Raw genomic sequence first — 23,527 nt, forward strand, 5'->3', positions numbered from 1 at the left:
AGTCGTTACATTTAATTTTAGCAGTCAACCAATAGGTGCCGTTTCTTGTGGGGCATTGGAAAACCTTTCTGGTCTTTGTGGTTGAATCTGTGTTTGAAATGCGCTGCTCTACTGAGGGACCTTACAGATAATTGTGTGTGTGGGGTATAGAGACAAAAAAAAGACAAAGACAAAAATATGTTAAACACTATTATTGCATACAGATTTATACAGACGTGCAATTTATTACTGTATGAGACATGATAAGCACATTTTTACTCCTGAACTTATTTAGACTTGCCATAACAAAGGGGTTGAATACTAATTGACTCAAGACATTTCAGCTTTTCGTTTTTTATTAATTTGTAAATATTTTGAAAAACATAATTCAACTTTCACATTATGGGGTATTGTGTAGACCAGTGTACATTTTTATCTCCATCTACAGTGCATTCAGAAAGTATTCACACCCTTTGACTTTTCCACATTTTGTTGTGTTACTGTCACGGTCTTGGAAATGAGCGGACCAAGGCGCATCGTGAATTGAGTTCCACATCTTTTAATAACAAAATGAAACTAGAAACAAAATAACAAAACTTACAAAGACTGTGAAGATGTGGTGCCCAAACACACTAACACAAACAATCAATATCCCACAAAACACAGGTGGGAAAAAGCTACCTAAATATGATCCCCAATCAGAGGCAACGATAAACAGCTGCCTCTAATTGGGAACCATATTAGCACCAACATAGAAATAGATATACTAGATCACCCCCTAGTCATGCCCTGACCTACTACACCATAGAGAACCAAGGGCTCTCTATGGTCAGCGTGTGACAGTACCCCCACCCAAAGGTGCGGACTCCGGCCGCAAAACCTGAAACCAAATGGGGAGGGTAGGGGGGTGATTAGTGTCGGTGGTGGCTCCGGTGCAGATCGTAGCCCCCGCCCAGACCCCGGATCCGACCATCACGCCGGGCTGAACGCCGTGCCTGGACTGGGCACCGGTGCAAAGGAGGGCTCCGGCCATGGGAGCTGGGTTGGACGCCGTGCCTGGACTGGGCACCAGCACAAAGGAGAGCTCCGGCCATGGAGCTGGGTTGGGCGCCATGCCTGGATTGGGCACCGGCTCAGAAGAAGGCTCCGGCCTTGGAGCAGGACTGAACACTGTGCCTGGACTGGGCACTCACGTAAAGGAGGGCTCCGGCCATGGAGCTGGTCTGGACGCCGTGCCTGGACTGGGCACCGGCGCAGAGGAAGGCTCCGGCTTTGGAGCTGGACTGGACGCCGTGCCTGGACTGGGCACCGGCAGAGAGGAAGGCTCTGGCCTTGGAGCGGGACTGGACGCTGTGCCTGGACTGGGCACCGGCGCAGAGGAAGGCTCCGGCCTTGGAGCGGGACTGGACGCCGTGCCTGGACTGGGCACCGGCGCAGAGGAAGGCTCCGGCCTTGGAGCGGGACTGGATGCTGTGCTTGGACTGGGCATCGGCGCAGAGGAAGGCTCCGGCCTTGGAACTGCCCTGGACACCTTGCCTGGAGGCTCTGGGCCGTTGACCGTCGCTGGAGGTTCCGGAGCGTGGACCGTCGTTGGAGGTTCCGGCCCTTGGACTGTCGCTGGAGGTTCCGGACCGCGAACCGTCGCAGGAGGTTCCGGACCGTGGACCGTCGCAGGAGGTTCCGGACCGTGGACTGTCGCAGGAGGTTCTGGACCGTGGACCGTCGCAGGAGGTTCCGGACAGTGGACCGTCGCAGGATGTTCCGGACCGTGGACCGTCGCAGGAGGTTCCGGACTGTGAACCGTTGCCGGAAGCTCCGGACTGTGACCGGTCGCCGGAAGCTCTGGACTGTGAACCGTTGCCGGAGGCTCTGGACTGTGAATGCGCACTGGAGGCCTAGTGCGTGGAGCCGGTACAGGTGGCACCGGACTGGTGACATGCACTTCAGGGTGAGTGCGGGGAGCTGGCACAGGACGTACTGGACTGGGGAGGCGCACTTGAGACCTGGTGCGTGGAGCCAGCACAGGTGGTACTGGACTGGTGACACGCACTTCAGGGAGAGTGCGGGGAGCTGGCACAGGACGTACCGGACTGGGGAGGCGCACTGGAGGCCTGATGCGTGGGGCCGGCACAGGTTGCACCGGATTGGTGACACTCTCTTCAGGGCGAGTGCGAGGAGCAGGCACAGGACGTACCGGACTGGGGAGACGCACTGGAGGCCTAGTGCGTGGAGCTGGTACAGGTGGTACCGGACTGGTGACACACACTTCAGGGCGAGTGCGGGGAGCAGGTACAGGACGTACCGTACTGGGGAGACGCACTGGAGACCTGGTATGTGGAGCTGGCACAGGACGTACCGGACTGGTGGGTTATTGCACTGTCTGACGTGACGGTCTGTTGGGTTATTTTTCATTCTGCAATCGAAGGTAGCCTAATGTTGCAGGTTTTGCAGAATATTTTATTGTCATCTCGTCTGGGTTTGGCCGGGGTAGGCCGTCATTGTAAATACGAATTTATTCTTAACTGACTTGCCTAGTTAAATAAAGCTTACATTTAAAACATTTAAAAAAAATGTTACAGGCTGGTTTTGCGCCAAGTATTGTTGTAACTCATGGTTTTGTTATTTGTACCTATTTGTGTAATTTGTGCGCTATCGCTTTTTCCCACAACACTCACGCGAGTGTTGTGACGCAGTTGCGTCCGGCTGTTTTTCTCTGCCTGAATAAAGTGTGCCTGTTCACTCATCTCTGCTCTCCTGCTCCTGACTTCCTTCGATCAGTTGTGCACACTCTGACAGAATACCACACCATCTTATGGAGTCAGCAGGAGCAGGTACCCCTGTTTTAGGGGTCGAGGAGCGCTTCCGATAGCACGCGGCGATGCTCCACCATCTCGGCGCCGTTATGGAGCGCGTCGTTCAGACTATGGACCGCTGGGAGAGACAGGGAGTCCCTCCAGCGCCTCCACCAGCACAACAGGGGTCGCCACTACTTGCCCCTCCTACACCCGGTCCCAGGGATTCGTCTCGCCCTTCCTGGGGAGTATGATGGGACGGCGGCACGCTGCCAGGGTTTCCTGCTGCAGCTGGACCTGTACCTGGCGACCGTCTACCCGGCTCCTTCGGGACGTGAGAGGGTGTCCGCCCTCGTCTCGTGCCTCTCGGGGAGAGCCCTGGAGTGGGCTAACGCCGTGTGGGTAGAAGGAGATGCGGCGCTGGACCACTTCGAGGAGTTCACCCGTCGCTTCCGGGCAGTCTTTGACCAACCCGCCCGAGGGTAGAGCGGCGGGTGAACGTCTCTTCCACCTGAGGCAGAGTACGAGGAGTGCCCAGGAGTTTGCCCTGGACTTTCGGACTCTGGCCACCGGAGCGGGATGGATTGACAGGGCCCTTATCAACCACTATCGCTGCAGCCTGTGCGGGGATGTCCGTCGGGAGTTGGCCTGCAGGGATATAACCCTCACATTTGACCAGCTGGTGGACCTGTCCATTCGGCTGGATAACCTGCTGACCACCTGCGGACGTTCTGTCAGTTCCCTCTCCCAGCACCACTGCTCCGGTGCCAATGGAGCTGGGAAGTGCTGCGCTCAGGGAGGCCGAAGGAGGGGCCTTCACGTGCACCATCTTTGGCCGCAGAGGTCAGACTGCCGGTCGGTGTCGGGTTGGTTCCTCTGGGGGTCGAGGCAGCAGACAGGGCACTCTTGCGTCACCCCTGGTGAGCCTGCACCATTCTCATCCGGAGCCTTCTGTTGCACACCTGTTTTTGCATGTTAACTTTCCTGAGTTTTCCCCGCATTCCCAGACTTAGGCGCTCGTCGATTCAGGCGCGGCTGGGAATTTTATCGACAGAGCATTCACCCATAGTTTAGGGATCCCTATTGTTCAGTGATTAGGCCCTTCCCAGTTCACGCTCTGGACAGTCGACCATTAGGGTCTGGGTTGATTTGGGAGGCTACCACTCCCCTGGGCATGGTAACGCAGGGGGGTCACGAAGAGAGAATCAGTCTCTTCCTCATTGACTCTCCTGCGTTTCCCGTGGTGCTAGGCCTTCCCTGGTTAGCTTGTCATGACCCCACTATTTCATGGCAACAGAGGGCTCTCACGGGGTGGTCGCGAGAGTGCTCTGGGAGGTGTTTAGGGGTTTTCGTTGGTGCTACGACGGTGGAAAGTCCAGACCAGGTCTCCACCGTGTGCATTCCCCCCAAATATTCCGATTTGTCTCTCGCCTTCTCTAAGAAGAGGGCGACTCAATTACCACCCCATCGTCGGGGGGATTGTGCGATAAACCACCAGGTAGACGCCGCACTTCCCAGGAGTCACGTGTATCCCCTGTCACAGGCGGAGACAGCGGCTATGGCTATGGCTATATGTCTCTGAATCCCTGCGTCAGGGGTACATTCGGTTCTCCACTTCACCTGCCTCCTCGAGTTTCTTTTTTGTGAAGAAGAAGGAGGGAGGTCTGCGCCCGTGTATTGACTATCGAGCCCTAAACCAGATCACTGTGAAGTACAGTTACCCACTACCTCTCATAGCCACAGTGATTGAGTCAATGCACAGGGCGTGCTTCTTCACCAAACTAGATCTCAGGAGCGCTTACAACCTGGTGCGTATCTGGGAGGGAGACGAGTGGAAGACGGCGTTCAGTACTACCTCAGGGCATTATGAGTACCTCGTCATGCCGTACGGGTTGATGAATGCTCCATCAATCTTCCAAGCCTTTGTAGACAAGATTATCAGGGACCTGCACGGGCAGGGTGTAGTGGTGTATATGGATGACATTCTGATATACTCCGCTGCACGCGCCGAGCATGTGTCCCTGGTGCGCAGGGTGCTTGGTCGACTGTTGGAGCATGACATGTACGTCAAGGCTGAGAAGGCTTGTTCTTCCAGCAGTCCCTCTCCTTCCTAGGGTACCACATTTCCACCTCAGGGGTGGAGATGGAGAGTGATCGCATTTCAGCCGTGTGTAATTGGCCGACTCCCACCACGGTAAAGGAGGTGCAGCGGTTTCTAGGGTTTGCCAATTACTACCGGAGGTTTATCCGGAGTTTTGGTCAGGTAGCGGCTCCCATTACCTCACTGCTGAAGGGGGGCCCGGTACGTTTGCAGTGGTCGGCAGAGGCGGACAGGGCTTTTGGTCACCTAAGGGCTCTGTTTACCTCGGCTCCCGTGCTGGCCCATCTGGATCCCTCTTTGGCGTTCACAATGGAGGTGGACGCGTCCGAGGCTGGGATAGGAGCCGTGCTCTCTCAGCGCTCGGGCACGCCACCGAAGCTCCGCCCCTGTGCCTTCTTCTCGAGGAAGCTCAACCCGGCGGAGCAAAACTATGATGTGGGGGACCGGGAGTTGTTGGCTGTTGTCAAGGCGTTGAAGGCGTGGAGACATTGGCTTGAAGGGGCTAAACACCCTTTTCTCATCTGGACTGACTACTACAACCTGGAGTACATCCGGGCAGCAAGGAGACTGAATCCTTGTCAGGCAAGGTGGACCATGTTTTATACGCGTTTTGTTTTCACCCTTTCCTACAGACCAGGTTCCCAGAATGTGAAGGCAGACGCACTGTCCCGGCTGCATGACACAGAGGAGCGGCCCATGTATCCTACCCCCATACTCCCGGCCTCCTGCCTGGTGGCGCCGGTAGTATGGGAGCTGGACACGGACATTGTGCAGGCGTTACGTGCAGAGCCCGCTCCCCTCCTGTGTCCCGCTGGGCGTCTGTACGTTCCGTCTGCTGTCCGTGACCGGTTGATCTATTGGCTCCACACGTCACCCTCCTCTAGTCATTCAGACATCGGTCGGACGGTGCGCTGTTTGAGTGGGAAGTACTGGTGGCCTACCTTGGCCAAGGAGGTGAGGGTTTATGTCTCCTCCTGCTCATTGTGCGCCCAGTGGAAGGCTCCTAGGCACCTGCCCAGAGGGAAGCTACACCCCTTACCCGTTCCACAACGGCCATGGTCGCACCTGTCGGTCGATTTCCTCACCGATCTCCCCCCCTCACAGGGGAACACCACGATCCTGGTCGTTGTGGATCGTTTCTCTAAGTCCTGCCATCTCCTCCCTCTGCCCGGTCTCCCTACTGCCAAAACAGACTGCGGGGGCCTTGTTTATGCACGTCTTCCGGCACTACGGGGTGCCTGAGGATATAGTGTCTGATCGGGGTCCCTAGTTCACGTCGAGAGTCTGGAGGGCGTTCATGGAATGTCTGGGGGTCTCGATCAGCCTTACCTCGGGTTTTCACCCCGAGAGTAATGGGCAGGTGGAGAGAGTGAACCAGGATGTGGGTAGATTTCTGCGGTCTTATTGCCATGACCGTGCCTTGGGCTGAGATTGCTCAGAACTCGCGCCGCCACTCCGCCACTCCTCCACTAACCTCTCGGCCTTCCAGTGCGTACTGGGGTACTAGCTGGTTCTGGCGCCTTTGCATCAGAGTCAGATCAAGGCTCCTGCGGTGGACGACTGGTTCAGGCGCGCGGAGGAGACATGGGACGCCGCCCATGTTCACCTCCAGCGAGCCGTGCTGCGCCAGAAAGCCAGCGCAGACCGTCACCGCAGTGAGGCCGGGTCTGGCTCTCGACCCGAAACATGCCCCTTCGCCTGGCCTGCCGGAAGCTGGGGCCGCAGTTTGTGGGGCCATTTAAAGTCCTGAGGAGACTGAACGAGGTTAGTTACAGGTTACAGCTTCCCTCCGATTACCGTATTAACCCCTCGTTCCATGTGTCTCTCCTCAGGCCAGGAGTCTGAGGTGCGGGAGCTTCCCCCGGCCCCTCTGGACATCGAGAGGGCCCCGGCGTATTCCATTCGCTCCATACTGGATTCGAGGCATTGGGCGAGGGGCCTTCAGTACCTCATGGAGTGGGAGGGGTACGGTCCGGAGGAGAGATGCTGGGTTCCGGTGGAGGACGTGTTGGACCCTTCACTGCTGCAGGAATTCCACCGTCGCCATCCGGATCGCCCTGCACCTCGCCCTCCGGGTCGTCCCCGAGGCCGGTGTCGGCGCGCTGCTGGAGGGGGGGGTTACTGTCACGACTCCCGCCGAAGTCGGTCCCTCTCCTTGTTTGGGCGGCGTTCGGCGGTCGACGTCACTGGTCTTCTAGCCATCGCCGCTCCACCTTTCATTTTCCGTTTGTTTTGTCTTTTTTCCCCGCACACCTGGTTTACTTCCCCTCATTACTCTACGTGTATATTATCCTCTGTTCCCCCCATGTCTGTGTGTGGTATTGTTCGTTCGTTACGTACTACAGGCTGGTTTTGCGCCGGGTATTGTTGTAACCCGTGGTTTTATTATTTGTACCTATTTGTGTAATTTGTGCGCTTTTTCCCTTGGGCCGGAGTGTAACGGCTGTCGTCGGAAGGAAGAGACCAAGGCGCAGCGTTCTTAGAGTTCCACATAATTTAATCACGAAGTGAAACTAAAACAGGACAAAACAATAAAGAATACAACGACCGAACAGCTTCGATGTGCAAACTCCCTGCACACAAACAAAGAACAAGATCCCACACAGAAAGAGGGAAAAGGGCAGCCTAAGTATGATCCCCAATCAGAGACAACGATAGACAGCTGCCTCTGATTGGGAACCACACTTGGCCAGGAACAAAGAAATACAAAACCTAGAATTACAGAACATTGAATGCTCACCCAAATCACACCCTGACCAAAACAAAATAGAGACATAAAAAGGATCTCTAAGCTCAGGGCGTGACACGGAGTGTTGTGACGCAGTTGCGTCCGGCTGTTTTCCTCTGCCTAAATAAAGTGTGCCTGTTCACTCATCTCTGCTCGCCTGCACCTGACTTCCTTCGACCAGTTGCGCACACTCTGACAACTGCTTATATTTTCGGGTTGGACTTAGTTCGCAAATTACGTCTGGCACTCTGTTCAGAGGGGCTAAGTAATCTCGGTAGGCAAACGCTATTGGTGTGTCCGAGCCTTCAGGAAAACAATGTGTTATTTTGTAATTTGGGTGAAAAATCCCTTTAAGACTTTGACTTATGTTCCTTATATAACTGTCAAACTCAGTAAACGTTTAAAGTAGTATTTTCTCTTGTTGCCTGCAGGATGTGGACAAGTGGTCATTTGATGTCTTTGTGCTCCATGAAGCTAGCGGGGAACATACACTCCAGTTCTTGGTCTATGAGCTCCTCAACAGATATGACCTGATCAACCGCTTTCGGGTCAGATGTAAAAAAATATTCTCATCAATCAGACCTGGGTTCAAATACTTTGAGCGTTTTCCTGAGTCTGCCTAGAGGGCCAGATGGGCAGGTTTGCCATTTTGACACTTTTATATTGGTTTATTTAACCAGGGCAGCTCCAACAGGCTTACATAAAGTATTTTAAATGACTACTTAGGCTTGAGGTGTAAATGTCCTATCCTCCCTTCATCAGATACCTGTGTCTTCCCTGGTATACTTTGTGGAGGCTCTGGAGGTGGTCTACAGCAAGCACAGGAACCCCTATCACAACCTGATCGATGCTTCCGATGTTACGGAGACAGCACACTACCTAATGCTCCACACCGGTGTTATGGTGAGTTAAGCCTAATTTATACCCTAGGTACGTTCACAATGCAATAACACAATTTGCTCTGCAAAATGGCAATCCTGCGTACTACCTAACAATGCAGTGTCGCCATTTTGCATAGCTAATTGTAGTTATTGTGTTGCATACGCACACACTGTCACACATGCAAAGAAGCTATACTAGATCTCCAACCTGGATATTCATTTTGCAGCACTGGCTCAATGACCTAGAGATTTTAGCCACTTTGAGCACACAGGGACCCACCAACAACTTCCATATCCAGACCAGGTCAGTCAGCACTCTCCCTCTTTGGTATGTCTCATTTAGAACTGGGTTGGGGGTCAATTCAGAAAGTGATTTGAATTTCAAATCCCAAAATGGATAGAATTGAATAAATACCTTCTCCTTTCAGCTTGCTGACCAGTTATTGAATTGTAATTTCAGTTTACTTCCTGAATTGACTGACTTCAATTCAAATTGACCCCAACCCTGATTTAGAAAGACAAACGGTTCTGTAGATCACAACACTTTTCAGTTGTGAAATGTAATTTGACACTTTTTTACATGAATGGGAACAGTTGTCAGTATTGAATAGAGTGGAGTAATGACTAAATGTGGGGAAAGAGCAGGAGATAAATATATACTGTTAAAACTCAACCTAAAGATGACTGGCGATAAGGGGTTTTTCATTAGCAGATCCAGGGAGACACAGAGGAAACAAAGGAGCTAACAACAGGTATCCACGTTTGTGTATGCATGTGTGAACTTGTGTGTGTGCCTGCATGTGTTTGCAGGGAGCTCCGTGCACTGGTAATTGAGATGGTCATGAGCAGAGATCTGTCGTGCCACTTTCAGCAGATCAAGACCACGAGGAGTGCTTTTGCAGCAGTCAGATGGGTGTGTCTTCACACTCTGTCCACTCCTTTCTCACTGCTCCTCTCCTCTATCTGTTGCACTCCAGACCATCCCTCCTATCTTCCTTCCCACTCTACTCAAGAGGCTTTGAGACACTTCAGATCTTCTAATTGCACCTCTTAACAATGCTTTTGTCCTGAAGATTCCTCTCTAAACAGAGGGGCACAAACACACACACACACAAACGCAAACACACACATACACAACTAATCCTTTCTTTCCTTCCTCTGTGTGTGTTTGTGTGTGTGTGTGAGCCTGTATGTGTTTGCATGCATATGTGTGTGTCTGTTTGTGTGCATGTCTGCCTGTGTGTGTGTCTATATGTGCATTTGCATGCGTGCTTGCATTTTTGTGTGTATGTGTGTGTGTGTATGGGCTGATGTATGCTTGTCTGTGGAGTTCAGCGTGGACAAGGCCAAGGTTCTCTCTCTGATGCTACATGCGACTGACATCAGCCACCCAGCCAAGGACTGGCCTTTGCACTACCGCTGGACACAGGCCCTCATGGAGTTCTTCAGACAGGTACTGAAGGTCTTGTGGACAGCATTTTTGTGATTCACATTTCTTTATTGATTTTCACACACAGAAATTAACAGTAACAAACAGAACAGACTCAACAAAAACAGTAAACACCACACAACGTCATATAGAACATCATAAATTATGATAATTCAAATAAGCTTGTCGCCATGGTGCCAGAAGCTGATCGCTCCTGTGGCTTAGTTGAAATTAGTTGTTTTAAAGTTATGTTTTTTGAGATTGTTACTGTTTCCATTGGGTAAAATAGTATGTTAATGCTGTATACAATTCTCTAAAGCCTTGTTCACATTGGCAGTTGTGACTCAAATTCATACATTGTTTTTGCATGTCTGATTCAAATTTGTGCTTTTTCCTCCAGTCTGAACACCCAAAAAGCACATGGAATCAGATATTTCAAGCCACATTTCACAGGTGGTTTGAAATCAGATATAAATCTGATTCCTGGCCATGCGACTTGTGTCTTAATGGTCAAATCTGAAACATTCCCCTCAAGTGGTTTTTAGACTGTTATTTGGCATATCATGTTGCTTGCTTGCTAACTACCCCGTTGATAGTTTTGACAGGAACATGTGGTAGCTGTGGAGCTAACTATCTTGTTAATTGTTTACAAACAAATGATTGAACGTGCTAGAAAGCTAAACATCTACCTAGTTAACTAGTTGACAGCTGTGGCTGGCCAAAAAGGACTAGTCTTGCAAGTTGGATCATCTTATCTATCCTTTGAGGCTTTAAAAAGTGTTCTTACACTAAGCAACTGGGAAACGTCCGTAGCAGGCATTGTTGTCACCTTCGCTTGCAACATAACTTCTAAGTGATAGGAAGCACGAGCACCACCACCAATCAGCCTACACCACTGTGCACACACCCGTTGTTACTATGACAACAAGCATAGCCATGTCAGCAAATGAATGCTGTCTGAACACATAGAGTGGTTCCTCTAAAAGTTGTGTCATACTGCAGCACACCTTGCGGGCTGCTGCAGCATTCTGTGGCACGTTATCTACATGTCAGCCATTTTTTCTGTCAATGCAAGTTATTGCTAGTTTGACCAACAGAGGGCATCTTTGAGAAGCATTTGATAGTCTTCCATGTTGCAGGCACGCGGGTGACCGGGGTTCAATCCCCCAACAGGGAGGAAGGAGTAGACTGTCCTTGTAAATAAGAATCAGTTCTTAACTGATTCCATATGTGTTATTTCATAGTTGTGAAGTCTTCACGATTATTCTACAATGTAGAACATAGTAAAAACATACAACAATCCTAAAATGAGTAGGTCTGTCCAAACTTTTGATTGGTACTTGCTTAATTAATTAGATTAATATTATGGTTAATACTATTCCATGAAAAACAAAAAACCCTGACTGTCGGCAGTACAGTACTGGGCTATTCAGCTAAAGAATCCCTGTGTTGTGTGGGGTTCAATTCGGGGTTCAATCGGGGTTCAATTCCCCAACGGGGAGGAAGGAGTAAGCTGTCCTTGTAATTAAGAATTTGTTCTTAACTGATTTCATAGTTGTGATCTCTTCACTATTATTCTACAATGTAGAAAATAGTAAAAATAAAGAAAATCCTGGAATGAGTAGGGGTGTCCAAACTTTTGACTGGTACTTGTTGGGTAAATTCAGACCGTTTCGCTCTCTGAGCGCACACTGGATGTTCGGGCCGAGGAGTAGAGTTGATTTGAGCATTCTGGCCTTACAATAGCAATCAAGCACCCAAGCTAACGTTGGCTAGCTTGCTAACTACTTCCAGACACAAATGAGACCACCATTTTACTCACCCTAGCAGAGCTGGTTAGGCAGTTTTTGTGTTAACCAGAGCGTTGGTGACTGTAACTGTGCTGCTGGAAACAATGTAATTACGCTTTTTTTGATACCGGCCATATCATATCGGTATCATAAGATACCGGCCATATTCAACGGGTGTTGAGCGCTTGTAAATTCATTATTCCGCCCTCTGGTACACTCAGACGAGAGTGCTCTGAAATCGGAGTAGATAGCCAGGGCGAATTTACGAATGCTCCCGAATGTCCATTGAGAACGACTATACCATTTAGCTAAGCTAAGAAATAGGAATCATCAAGTCAATAAATGTTGGGTTGTTAGATAGCCTATAGTTAATATACTGTCAAGTTTGATGTATAACTACTAACGTTAAGGAGATAGCTAACATAATGGTACATACTGCTGTAATGATATGCTACGTGGTTCGTAAGAACAGCGTAGCTAGAAAATTGTTAGCCAACATAACGTGCAAGGTAACTTATTTGAAAAGTCATTACTTTATTACATTGAGTAGCAAGCTACTCCTTGACCGTTAAATCTGGTCTGTGATAGAAGGGGGGAGGGGGGGGGTGGGGGGGGGGGGGGTGGTTCACACCTAGCTCGGCTATTAGACTAATCTTTAGTAAAGGTTGAATAGTCTATTGTTCAGCTATTAGCCCCCCTCCCCAACTTGCAACAAATGTATTGTATTGTATATTGTATTGTATTTTGTTGTCGAGAGCAAAACGTTATTTTTTTCAAGTCAAAAATAATTTTTCTGAAAGCAACTTTTATATTTTCAATCGAGAAATAATTGTTCTGACAATGAGGCTTCAGAGTAAAAAATAAAAAATGCAATCAAATAATTTGTAATAGAGTGCAAAACTTTATGCATTTTATTCCCCCCAAAAAATTTGAGAACAAGAAATGTATTTGAAAACAAAATGTTGCCATCAACCAGCCTCCACTTTGACCATTTTTGAGTGTCAGTTTGGCTACAACCAATACTGTTCAGCATTTCTTTCCGACACCAAGGAAGTCATAGCGGACACCTACGAAGAAGGACTGTGTGATGATGGCATCTCAGGTAAGCAGCACTGGGCGTTCTTCCGTCCAACTTTTACATTTCTAGTAGTTAGCTCCTACGATTCAGTGTCAATTCATAACATTGTACAATATTACATACATATAATGATAAATCATGCAATTAATATTCTCAAGCTAACCAAAAGCATTTAGCTATGAATGCCTGTTCTCACCATTTTCAGTTGAATTAATCTAACTTTCTTTCATAGCAACTCATAAGGAGGCCATGTCCTATTTATTTCATAGTCGATATATAATCATATTTCATGACAGTGTAACGGTTACGTTTTTTTACAGAAGGATGAAAGAACACAATATGTTTGTCAGGGAATGCTATTCTGATATAACACACAATAACAGTCATATAAAGAGTTAGACCAGAAAGTCAACGCCATTAAGACAAGGATTCCCAAGGATTTTTATTCTTTCTTATTCTTAGAAAAATGTTCAATGATGTATGAAATTAGAGTTGTTCTTCATCAACTGTTAATACATAAATAATGAAGGTTAATTGGTTAAACATTTCACTTTTAATTCCAATGCTTTTTTTCAAGATACAACAGGTTAGTATATTATTTTGTTTTCATACTGCATATTTCCCATCACCTAATGAACAACCACAATACCAGTCTGGTGTTAAGCTTTCTGTGTTGTATTGACGTATCCTGAAAATGACATCTGCTGCTCTAGATTGAGAGGTCATATCTCAGTTATTGTTTTCATATCTACAAAAAATAAGCTATTTTCTTTACTTTCAGAGTGCGAGTTGATCAAGGGGTCGAAAATGTAGATATTGCCAGATGTTCACTGTCCGAGGAACTGGCAAAAGTGTCCGTAACCAGATGTAATTAAACTGTTCTGAGTTCTTTTTCTCTCTTCCTCTCTGCCTGTCTTGTTGTACATGGAACCTGTTTCACATGCACAGTTTGGAGGAAGAAGAATATCCACCTCTTCTGTGTGGGATATGTGTTCCTACCTCGTCTACGGGCAGATCTGCAGCATTTCACAGAGAGTTGGAATAATCACCCTTTAAGTACAAAGGTGAACCTGACACCTCACCAGCTGTGGCATATTGGAATGCTGCAAACACCTGTGCACATTTTGGTTTTTGCCTTAGCACTACACAGCTGATTGAAATGATCAAGTCATCATCAAGCTTCAAGTGGTATTTATGTCTAATAATGAATTATCTTCTATTGTTTGTCTTCATGTGTCTGTTTTTCAGCATAAAGTACTCTGTAGCCACTTACTGTGGACACCAGGTGATATCACACACACACAATAACAGTCTCTCTCCTTAACTTCATCCCGCTCCCCCTCTCCCTAAATCCTCTAGGTTATTTCAGCAGTGTTGGTGAACCCCTCCCGCATCTGAACTGGCTGACACAAAGAGCACAGCATGATCATAGCTGAGAGGTCACTTGGTCGGGTCAACAGGATGTATTATTAATGAGATCCTTTCCATTGAAATACAGATAGAGATGTAGTAGTCCCAGAGTTAATGATCCAAGGTCAGATTTGCATTTCACCTCCTGATGATTATGATGACTGACCGTGTTAGAATAAAAAAACAAGGCTTAATCATGCTCTCTCTCTATCCATCTGTCTCTCGTCTCCAGGTATGTTTTGATGTGAGAGAGGCAGCCAGTCCAGTCATCGCGACCTCACCCGCTCTTAAGATAACCTTTGGGCCAACTGGGGGCCCAAGGCTGGTTAGGAGACACTGTAATTGTGATGAACTGAGAGAATATTATGCTAGCACTGTAATTCATTTAATCATATGCTGTCTGCTTCTGTTCTTACCTCTTTCCCTTTCTGTCTACTACACCTCTCTCCCCACCTCGTATTTCTTCCTCGTTTTATGATGCACACCAGATGTGCATTGAAGTACAGATTGAACTTGTATTTATAATATAATATTTCAATTATCATAATTATAATGCATGTATTATGTATTTATGACACCTGGATAATGAACTTCTTTCAATAAAATGTTTCACATTCTCCACTGGTTGAAATGAAGTATCTCATTGAAATATTATCCTGTGTCCTCAGATTAATGCAGATGAAGGGAGTTTGATATGCAAAGTTTTTTTTTCTGTATTCATGAATTACAAATCAGCCTTTACTTAAATCATGTTTCTAGTCTATTGCATAGTTACAATGTGTAATCATTAATGTCCCAGGAGCAGGAGTGGTGAACACTGTTGAAGTGTATAATTGTAAAACATACATCCAGACACAGCATCATTCAAAGAATGGTTTGATACACCTGGTATTGGATATGACTGAAAAAGAATGTCTCACAGATTCATACCTGAACCAGACCTTTATTTGCCAAGGAAGAGTACATGATCAGTGAATATGTTCAATGTACAGGCTTCAATGTGGGGATATCATGCGTGGTAATAACTACAGTACAAGTATATAGGACCTGCATCCTTGGCACAATAAAGTTATTATATCCTACTCAATCCATGCCATTCAGACTTGAAGTTGATACAACAACTCTGATAGCTGAGGTTCATAGATTGGTATGAAAATTAGTTCAGAACCTAAAGTTTTAGGGTCCATACACAGATTGGCTACATACTCTAGCTAGCTACACATCCATGGGCATACAGATATTTTTATTCTTATTCTCCACTACACAACAAGCAAGTAAATAGTTAGCTAGCTATGTTACTTCAGCTGCATTGCAAGGCAAGCTTACACAACTGTACATTCAATTTGCAGTAAATGCTTTAGCTAGCTAGATTTTTTACATCCATGGTTTCCCAAGATGACAGCCTGGCTTGCTGGTTTTCTCGGGAGTCCCTAAAACATTAAACAGCACAAATTACAATGTCATACTGTAACACCAGCTAGCTAGCTGGCTAATGTTAGCTAGTCAGTTAACTTGCTAAATCGTGATTTTCGTAAATTAACTTTATGACAAAAAAATATGAACAATTGTTTGTCTCTACATTAACTAATATATTCTTCTCAATTGTAAATGTTTTGCTTGACTCGTTATGATGTTATAATTGCTTACATTTGCTTCCCCTGTAATGTTTTGTCAGCTATCTTTGCTGCAGAAAGTCACCAGGGACGGGTGACTCGCGTCAAATTCATCATTGGAACCACTCAATATGATTGGTAATATAAAATCTTGGAACCCAAATGCATAATGAGTGTTCTAACTCCCCCTTGTGGTGGTGTGGAGCAATGAAGCCGTGACGCTGGGTACCTCTAAGTCCCGCGGTGCAAGCTCGCAACTTTAAACTTCTTTGGGACCGGTGGAGCAGTATTGAGTAGCTTGGATAAACGGTGCCCAGAGTAAACTGTCTGCTACTCAGTCTTAAAAGCTAGAATATGCATATAGTTAGTAGATTTGGATAGAAAACTGTTTGAATGATGTCTGTGAGTATAACAGAACTCATATGGTAGGCAAAAACCTGAGAAGAAATACAACCAGGAAGTGGGAAATCTGTGGTTTGTAGTTTTTCAACTCTTTGCCTATCCAAGGTACAGTGGAAATGGGGTCATATTGCACTTCCTAAGGCTTCCACTAGACGTCAACAGTCTTTAGAACCTTGTTTGATGCTTCTACTGTGAAGGAGGGGGGAATGGGAGATAAATGAGTCAGAGGTCTGCCAAAAACATCCTAAAGATTGATAGTTTGACATGTTTAAAAGCGCGAACAAAAAAGAGGTATTTGGACATAAATTATGGACTTTATCGAACAAATCAAACATTTATTGTGGAACTGGGATTCCTGGGACTGCATTCTGATGAAGATCATCAAAGGTAAGAATATTTATAATGCTATTTCTGACTTTGTTGACTCCACAACATGGCGGATATCTGTATGGCTTGTTTGGGCTCTGAGCGCTGTACTCAGATTATTGCATGGTTTGCTTGTTCGGGAAAGCTTTTTTGAAATCTGATACATCGGTTGCATTAAGGAGAAGTGCATCTAAAGTTCCATGCATAATACTTGTATTTTCATCAACATTTATGATGAGTATTTCTGTAAATTGATGTGGCTCTCTGCAAAATCACCGGATGTTTTGGAAGCAAAACATTACTGAACGTAACGCTCTAATGTAAACTGAGATTTTTGGATACAAATATGAACTTTATCGAACAAAACATACATGTATTGTGTAACATGAAGTCCTATGAGTGTCATCTGATGAAGATCATCAAAGGTTAGTGATTCATTTGATCTCTATTTCTGCTTTTTGTGACCCCTCTCTTTGGCTGGAAAAATGGCTGTGTTTTTCTGTGACTAGGTACTGACCTAACATAATCGTTCGGTGTGCTTTCGTCGTAAAGCCTTTTTAAAATCTGACATGTTGGCTGGATTCACAACAAGTGTAGCTTTAATTTGGTTTATTGCATGTGTGATTTCATGAAAGTTTAATTTTTTATAGTAATTCATTTGAATTTGGTGCTCGGCATTTCCACTGGATGTTGGCCATGTGGGACGCTTGCGTTTACTACGTTTACTATGTTACGTTTACTACTACGTTTACTATGTTACATCTAGTCTATGATACCAGGCTGACCAAAGATGCTGCTCCCTCCACTCCCGTTCTGAACTGCTTCGTGTCAACTCTCCAATCAACTCTTTATTCCCCTTATCTAAATCGACTCATTTTAAATGTTTGTCTGTACACGTTTACTCTAGCTTGGTCCCAGATCTGTTTGCACTTTTGCCTACTCCTTTGTCATTGTCAAGACTAACAGTCTGGCCTTTCAGAAATCTTCAAATATGAACATTCTATCATCAATGACCTCGAGGAGAACAGAGGATTTGACCCTTATTGGATAACCTCCAATAAGCTGCAAATACGTAGAAGCTCAAATAAACCTTAGCACACAATGAAACCTTAGCATTCATACATGAAAAATATTGAACACAAAAAAGAAAGGCATTGTGTGCTGTACGTGTGTCCTGTATATGTGCATACTATATGGAGCACTTATTAGTGTGCGAAAACACAAACGCACTGTCCTCATGTCTTTGTTCTGGCTTTTTTGTTTGTCATTGGCTTTTTTTGTATGTTTTCAGGGTGACAAGGAGGCTGAATTTGGACTGCCCTTCTCCCCTCTCTGTGACCGCAACACAACCATGATCGCTCAGTCACAGATAGCCCAGTAAGAAAACTCTTAAAATGCATCCTCATTCATTTTTCATTTGTATTTCATTTGTATTTTATTTAGCGAGGATAGTCCATTCGATTCAATGCATTGGAAAGCTTGCTCCAATCCTATAATGTCAGATCAGTGATTACTTCAAGGAAGGAAGGAAGCATTTCAAAGTGTTTGGACAGGGCCTTTCACTACCTCAGTCTTAATCACAGGGCTTTACCACCCCGTGTGGGCAGTGGAATATTGGGAAATTAGCTTCAACAATTGTTGTCTCCTTCCCTATATCTGCACTGATCTAGCAGAACTGGAATAGAGAAAACAACATAACTTCCAACATATTGCTTTTCACCTGTTCTGTGTTTTCAGTATAGTAGATGAGGAGAGGAAGACACTTCACTACTAAGATGCACCCTCTCTGATGAGGAAAATGTTTGACCTTAATTTAAAGTTTGGCATGATTACAAAATTCTTTGCAATTACTCTTTGGAATGGTCTCCCCTCTCTCTCAGGATTCATTGACTTCATTGTTGAGCCGACGTTCTCTGCCCTGATCGACTCCACAGTGAAGGCGATCTCTCCTCTCATAGAGGAAGCTGTGAAGTCAGGAGCCTCTGGAGTCAGAATGTCCAGGTACTTTCCATGAAACCCAAGCAGAGACCCATAGACTCATCTGACACTAGAGCAGATATATTAAAAAATGGCATTTACTTCCGTGTGTTCAGGTATAAGTAAATTCAAAGCATGCATGTGTGTGCTTATACGTGAGGGTGCTTGCTTACATGTGTGCGTGCCTGCACGTGCATATGTTGGTGTGTGCATTTGTACGTGTTGGTCTTTCTTTAAGCATGACTGGCACAGACACGGGGACAGTGATGGAGTCGGTACAGAGATACATTGGCTGTGGAGCTCCATTTGACTACTCCCTGCCCAGCATAGACCTCAGACAGGTACACCGTCTAACCCTAACCCTAACCCTAACCCAGCACAACAAGGAAAGATGGAAGGAGCTAGCTGAGCAAGGTAGCCCAACCTAACTCAGTATTTTATTGATTTATCAAACATAACAACCAGACCAGTCTTGTTTAGCGTCTTCTAGAGTAGAAGCTTACTCCTAAGCTTATTCCTACATTCAAAAAGCCAACAGAATGCAGACTAACTGTTTGTACACGTAGAAAAAATAAAGAACATTGCACAATATAATATTCTCAGCTCTTACAGTATATTACCGCATGACTAAATGGTCTAACCCTAACATTGTCTATGCCTAGCCAGCACAAATCTGTCTCTCCATGTGTTTCACACAACTCCAGTCTATTCATCCGGAATTGTGTACAAAGTGTTTACTACACTTGTAATGCCTATGTAATAATAACACAATAATGTCTAGTGAGCTGTCTCAGTGTCATTGTCTTCTGTTGTTTGTTGATGACCAGAGCTGGCCAGCAAAGAGAGGTTGTGTCAAAGAAATGAGCATGGACAAGACCAGTCGAGCACAGTCACAGTGGGGTCAAAGGTTTCACTGACACAGACAGCTTTGGAGAGGAGTGATGATATAGACGATACAGAAGATACAGAGGGTCTAAATGAACTGGATGATACCCATAATGCCCTACCACAGGACTGCTGGCCCTCCTTTGTAGACAAAGGGGTGGACACACCCCAGAAACACCCGTCTCGAATTTGACCACAAGGACACACAGACAGACATATGCCATGTGCACGTGCGAACACACACACACACACACACACACACACACACACACACACACACACACACACACACACACACACACACACACACACACACACACACACACACACACACACACACACACACACACACACACACACACACACACCACTGTGTGCACAGGTATGTTGGGTGTATATATTTTTAACAAGAAGATCACAGTGCTTTAGGATTCCAACCTTTTGCTTCATTTGGATTCAGCTGGATTTTTACATCCATAGTATTCTAATGCAGACAAATGTTCCAATTATATTGTGCATCCTTCTTCCCCTGAGACAAATGTCATGTTACCTTGGCGACATGCGTGTGTGAAAGACGTTATCGTGACTGGTGTGTGATATGACTTCACAGGAGAGAGTACAGAGATAAATGAAGAGGGAGAGGAGCCCCAGAGCCCTTGATCCACCTTTTTGCAAAATTGTCTCTCATGTTCAGTATCAGTACTATTATTTTTTGTAAATGCTTTATTTTCAGCTATTTATTAAAGGTAGGGTACTGACTGCAGCACAATGTTTTATTTTCAACAATCAGTTCTGCATAGGCTACATTGTTATGCTGTATTGGCACCATTTTCGTGGCGCTAAAGAGAACAGAGCTGTGCAAAAAGTACTGATTTGATTTGAAACTTTTCTTAAAAAAGAAATGTGATAAGGAGGCGTTTTCAAATTCTCTGTTTACAAAACTCTGGTTACAGTATATATGTGCTCCCTTATAACACACATTGTTGAATTAATTATTTAAATGATTAAATCATGCTTAGTCACCTTTGTAAAGGTGTCCAACCCCACCCTCATACAATGGATTACGGAATTGAATCATGAATCATCTAGCACTGTGCTCTGTAGCATACAAGGATAAACATGTACAAGGACAAATATCTTTATTTTCTCCCAAAATATCCAAACAAGAAATAGTGCCAAAGCATATGGTTAACATACATGTTTGTATCTTGAACATAATATTAGGCCTATAGTACAGGCTGGCTACAAAATAATAGATAAGAAGAGTCAAAGACAGATGGAGGATTGGCAGGTTTCCCTCTGGAAATATGGACCCATCATGGATGTGTCAGCTGAAACCTAACTCTCCGGTCTAGTCTAATGAAGAGGAGCAGAGCACTCAGTTTGATTCAATTTCCTTTTGATGGCCATTAGGGGCCATGGTAAAAGCATTCGCTAAAGGTATGGGTAGTTCTGGCTTGGGTAGTTCTGGCTTGGACAGATGCATTAGGTGATATAGCCTTTGCAGCAAACCAATTCCGCTCTAGTATATATACTGAACAAAAATATAAACGCAACATATAAAGTTTTGGTCCCATGTTTCATGAGCTGAACTAAAAGATCCCAGAAACGTTCCATATGCACAAAAAGCTTATTTCTCTCAAATGTTGTGCACAAATTTGTTAATTTAAGATAAGATAAGATAATCCATCCACCTGAAAAGGTGTGGCATATCAAGAAGCTCATTAACCCTCCTGTTGTGTTCGTTTCATGTTAGTTAATTCTGTGTTCCCGGTCCAAAATGACCACCCCATTATAGCTGATTATAAATCCATAATAATACATATGTTATCACCTAATGTCGTGCTAGATGTTTTTATCAACTTAAGTTCTTGTGAACATTACAAGTTTTGAACTTTTATTTGCTAATTATGGCCTGTAGTCCAGATTGACCTGAGCTCATAAAAGCATAATGTACGGATTATTTTGACTATACCAAATACTCAGATGAAACATATTGTGCTATTTATCACAGACTACTCTGTGTCAAAGTTTAACAAGGACTCTCTCCTCCTCACCAGTGTCATGATCAAAGATATGATCAAGAGCCTCACATACAGTATATCGTTTGGTCATTGTGCTGCCACAGAATGAATTGTGAGCAATGCCTCAAAAATCTTTATATACCAGAGCCACAAGAAAAGTTCTATATATTATTGAAACAATGTTGCGATTGTTTGTGAGAATGCTAACAGGTGTGGTTCCCATGGGGGAAATATTATATTGGGGAAAGGTTCTCGTGGGGGTTGACATAAACGCCAAGAAGGGGAGTGAGGTGTGTGTGTGTGCTCAAACACACATGTATGTGGGGGTCTGGCAGAGGTAATGTGTCCATCTGATGAATGGGCATGTGCCTGAACTCAATTTTATACACTAGTTGTAGTCTCACTCATTCAATTCTAATGACCGGTCATTTTTGACCGGTGTCACGCCCTGATCTGTTTCACCTGTCCTTGTGCTTGTCGCCCATCTCCCCATTATCCCCTGTGTATTTATACCTGTGTTTTCTGTCTGTCTGTTGCCAGTTTGTCTTGTTTGTTCAAGCCTACCAGCGTTTTGTCACAGCTCCTGTTTGTCCCTAGTCTCTCTTTTTCTCTTCCTCCTGGTTTTTGACCTTTGCCTGTCCTGACCCTGTACACGCCTGCCTGACCACTGCCTGTCTCTGACCCTGAGTCTGCCTGCCGTCCTGTACCTTTGCTCCATCTCTGGATTACCAACCTCTGCCTGACCTGACCCTGAGCCTGCCTGCTGTCCTGTACCTTGGCCTCTGCTCTAGATTATCGACCCCTGCCTGCCTTGACCTGTCATTTGCCTTCCCCTGTGGTTACAATAAACATTGTTACTCCACACAGTCTGCACTTGGGTCTTACCTTGATTCCTGGTAACCGGGAACACCACAGGTGTACAAAAGTTAAACAAAACACCCCATATTTTAGGAACATCATCAAAATGTATTTTGTTTATTCAGATGCCCTGTGTGGACAAAGTCATGGAACCTTATGACAATCAGATTAAATGAACTACATTTTTCAGAGAGACAACTTGTAAGTCGGTCCAATTCGACCGGAACACAGCAGGAGGGTAGATCTGAACATCAGATTTAGTTTAATATTGCATTATTGTTAGTAAAGAAATTGAGACTGTTAATCTGTTGTTGTTTTGTGTTATATAGCTACATAGAAATGTGGTCAACGAAAGTAGCTAGCTAGCAAGAGACATTATATAAATTATTTTGCAACATATTTAACAAAACGTTAACATTAGCATAGGTAACGACCCTACTTGTCTAATACAAAAGGTAACTTGCTAGTGCAGTAGCTAGATGTTACCCCTCATCATGATCCATGGTTATTTAGCAAGCAGCCCAAGTTAGCTGGCTAGCTAAGCTATCACTCGTCATGATCCATGGCTATGTGGGCTACTACTGGAGTAGTAGCAAGGACTCTGTCAACCCTGGGAAAACATGCCAATATAAAACCTGGTACTAAACCTGGTACTAGCTACACTACAAATAAACATCCGGACAATACAGACCCGACAGCTAGGTGAATATCCATCCAGAGGAGGGAAGCTAGAGGGCAGCAGTGGAAGGAAGCACTGAGAGCTGCTGTCGTGGCGCTGTCTGTGAGTGTAGGTATCTCTTGTGGTCTTCCCAATGATTGCAGGGGATTAGTTGTGGTTTGCAGATGTCATCAGGCAGTCAGCACTGGTCGCCATCTTCTGCGTCAGATTAAATTTTTTAAGTGAGAGGGTGAGAGCCGGCAGATGAGAAGTGTGAGTGCCCTGTAACATTCCCATTGCACAACTATAACCTGTAATGTTACTGCCTATTCTCTTAATCTGCTGCCTGCCAGACATCCAGGCTAATGGTAACACAGATGAAACAAGATAACTACATAAAGAAAAGTTTAAGTTCATAATTATCAGCTAACTATAGGTGAATCATAACAATCGAGCTAGGCAGCTAGTTTAACAGGCAAACCAAAACTAATGGAATGCAAGGGAGATGACTAGCTAGCTGTCAATTATTCATGGGTAGCTAACGTTAGCTAACCAA

The 23,527-nt window shown here is 45.5% G+C and overlaps 1 protein-coding gene across 1 annotated transcript; it reads left to right on the top strand.

Moving 5' to 3' along the window:
- The first annotated feature begins 1,010 nt into the window (after positions 1-1,010).
- On the top strand, positions 1,011-19,624 carry LOC120033160 (calcium/calmodulin-dependent 3',5'-cyclic nucleotide phosphodiesterase 1A-like). Its single transcript, XM_038979445.1, has 13 exons — positions 1,011-1,122; positions 2,995-3,105; positions 3,510-3,614; positions 6,705-6,765; positions 8,007-8,148; positions 8,363-8,503; positions 8,709-8,785; positions 9,292-9,385; positions 9,812-9,934; positions 17,861-17,940; positions 18,448-18,570; positions 18,785-18,887; positions 19,559-19,624. Exons 1-13 carry the CDS (start codon positions 1,011-1,013, stop codon positions 19,622-19,624), a joined length of 1,338 nt encoding a protein of 445 aa, XP_038835373.1.
- Positions 19,625-23,527: the final 3,903 nt, after the last annotated feature.

Source organism: Salvelinus namaycush, chromosome 40 (genome assembly GCF_016432855.1).
Source record: "Salvelinus namaycush isolate Seneca chromosome 40, SaNama_1.0, whole genome shotgun sequence".
In the NCBI taxonomy this organism is placed as follows: Eukaryota; Metazoa; Chordata; class Actinopteri; order Salmoniformes; family Salmonidae; genus Salvelinus; species Salvelinus namaycush.

What these genes read in the sequence shown, in the direction of transcription:
- LOC120033160 (XM_038979445.1), top strand. Translation starts at nt 1,011, where the DNA reads ATGGGAGCTGGGTTGGACGCCGTGCCTGGACTGGGCACCAGCACAAAG. An exon ending in GACATCGAGAGGGCCCCGGC is followed by an intron (nt 6,766 to 8,006) that starts GTATTCCATTCG and finishes AAACGTTTAAAG; the next exon opens with TAGTATTTTCTCTTGTTGCC. An exon ending in ATGATCGCTCAGTCACAGAT is followed by an intron (nt 17,941 to 18,447) that starts AGCCCAGTAAGA and finishes CCCCTCTCTCTC; the next exon opens with AGGATTCATTGACTTCATTG.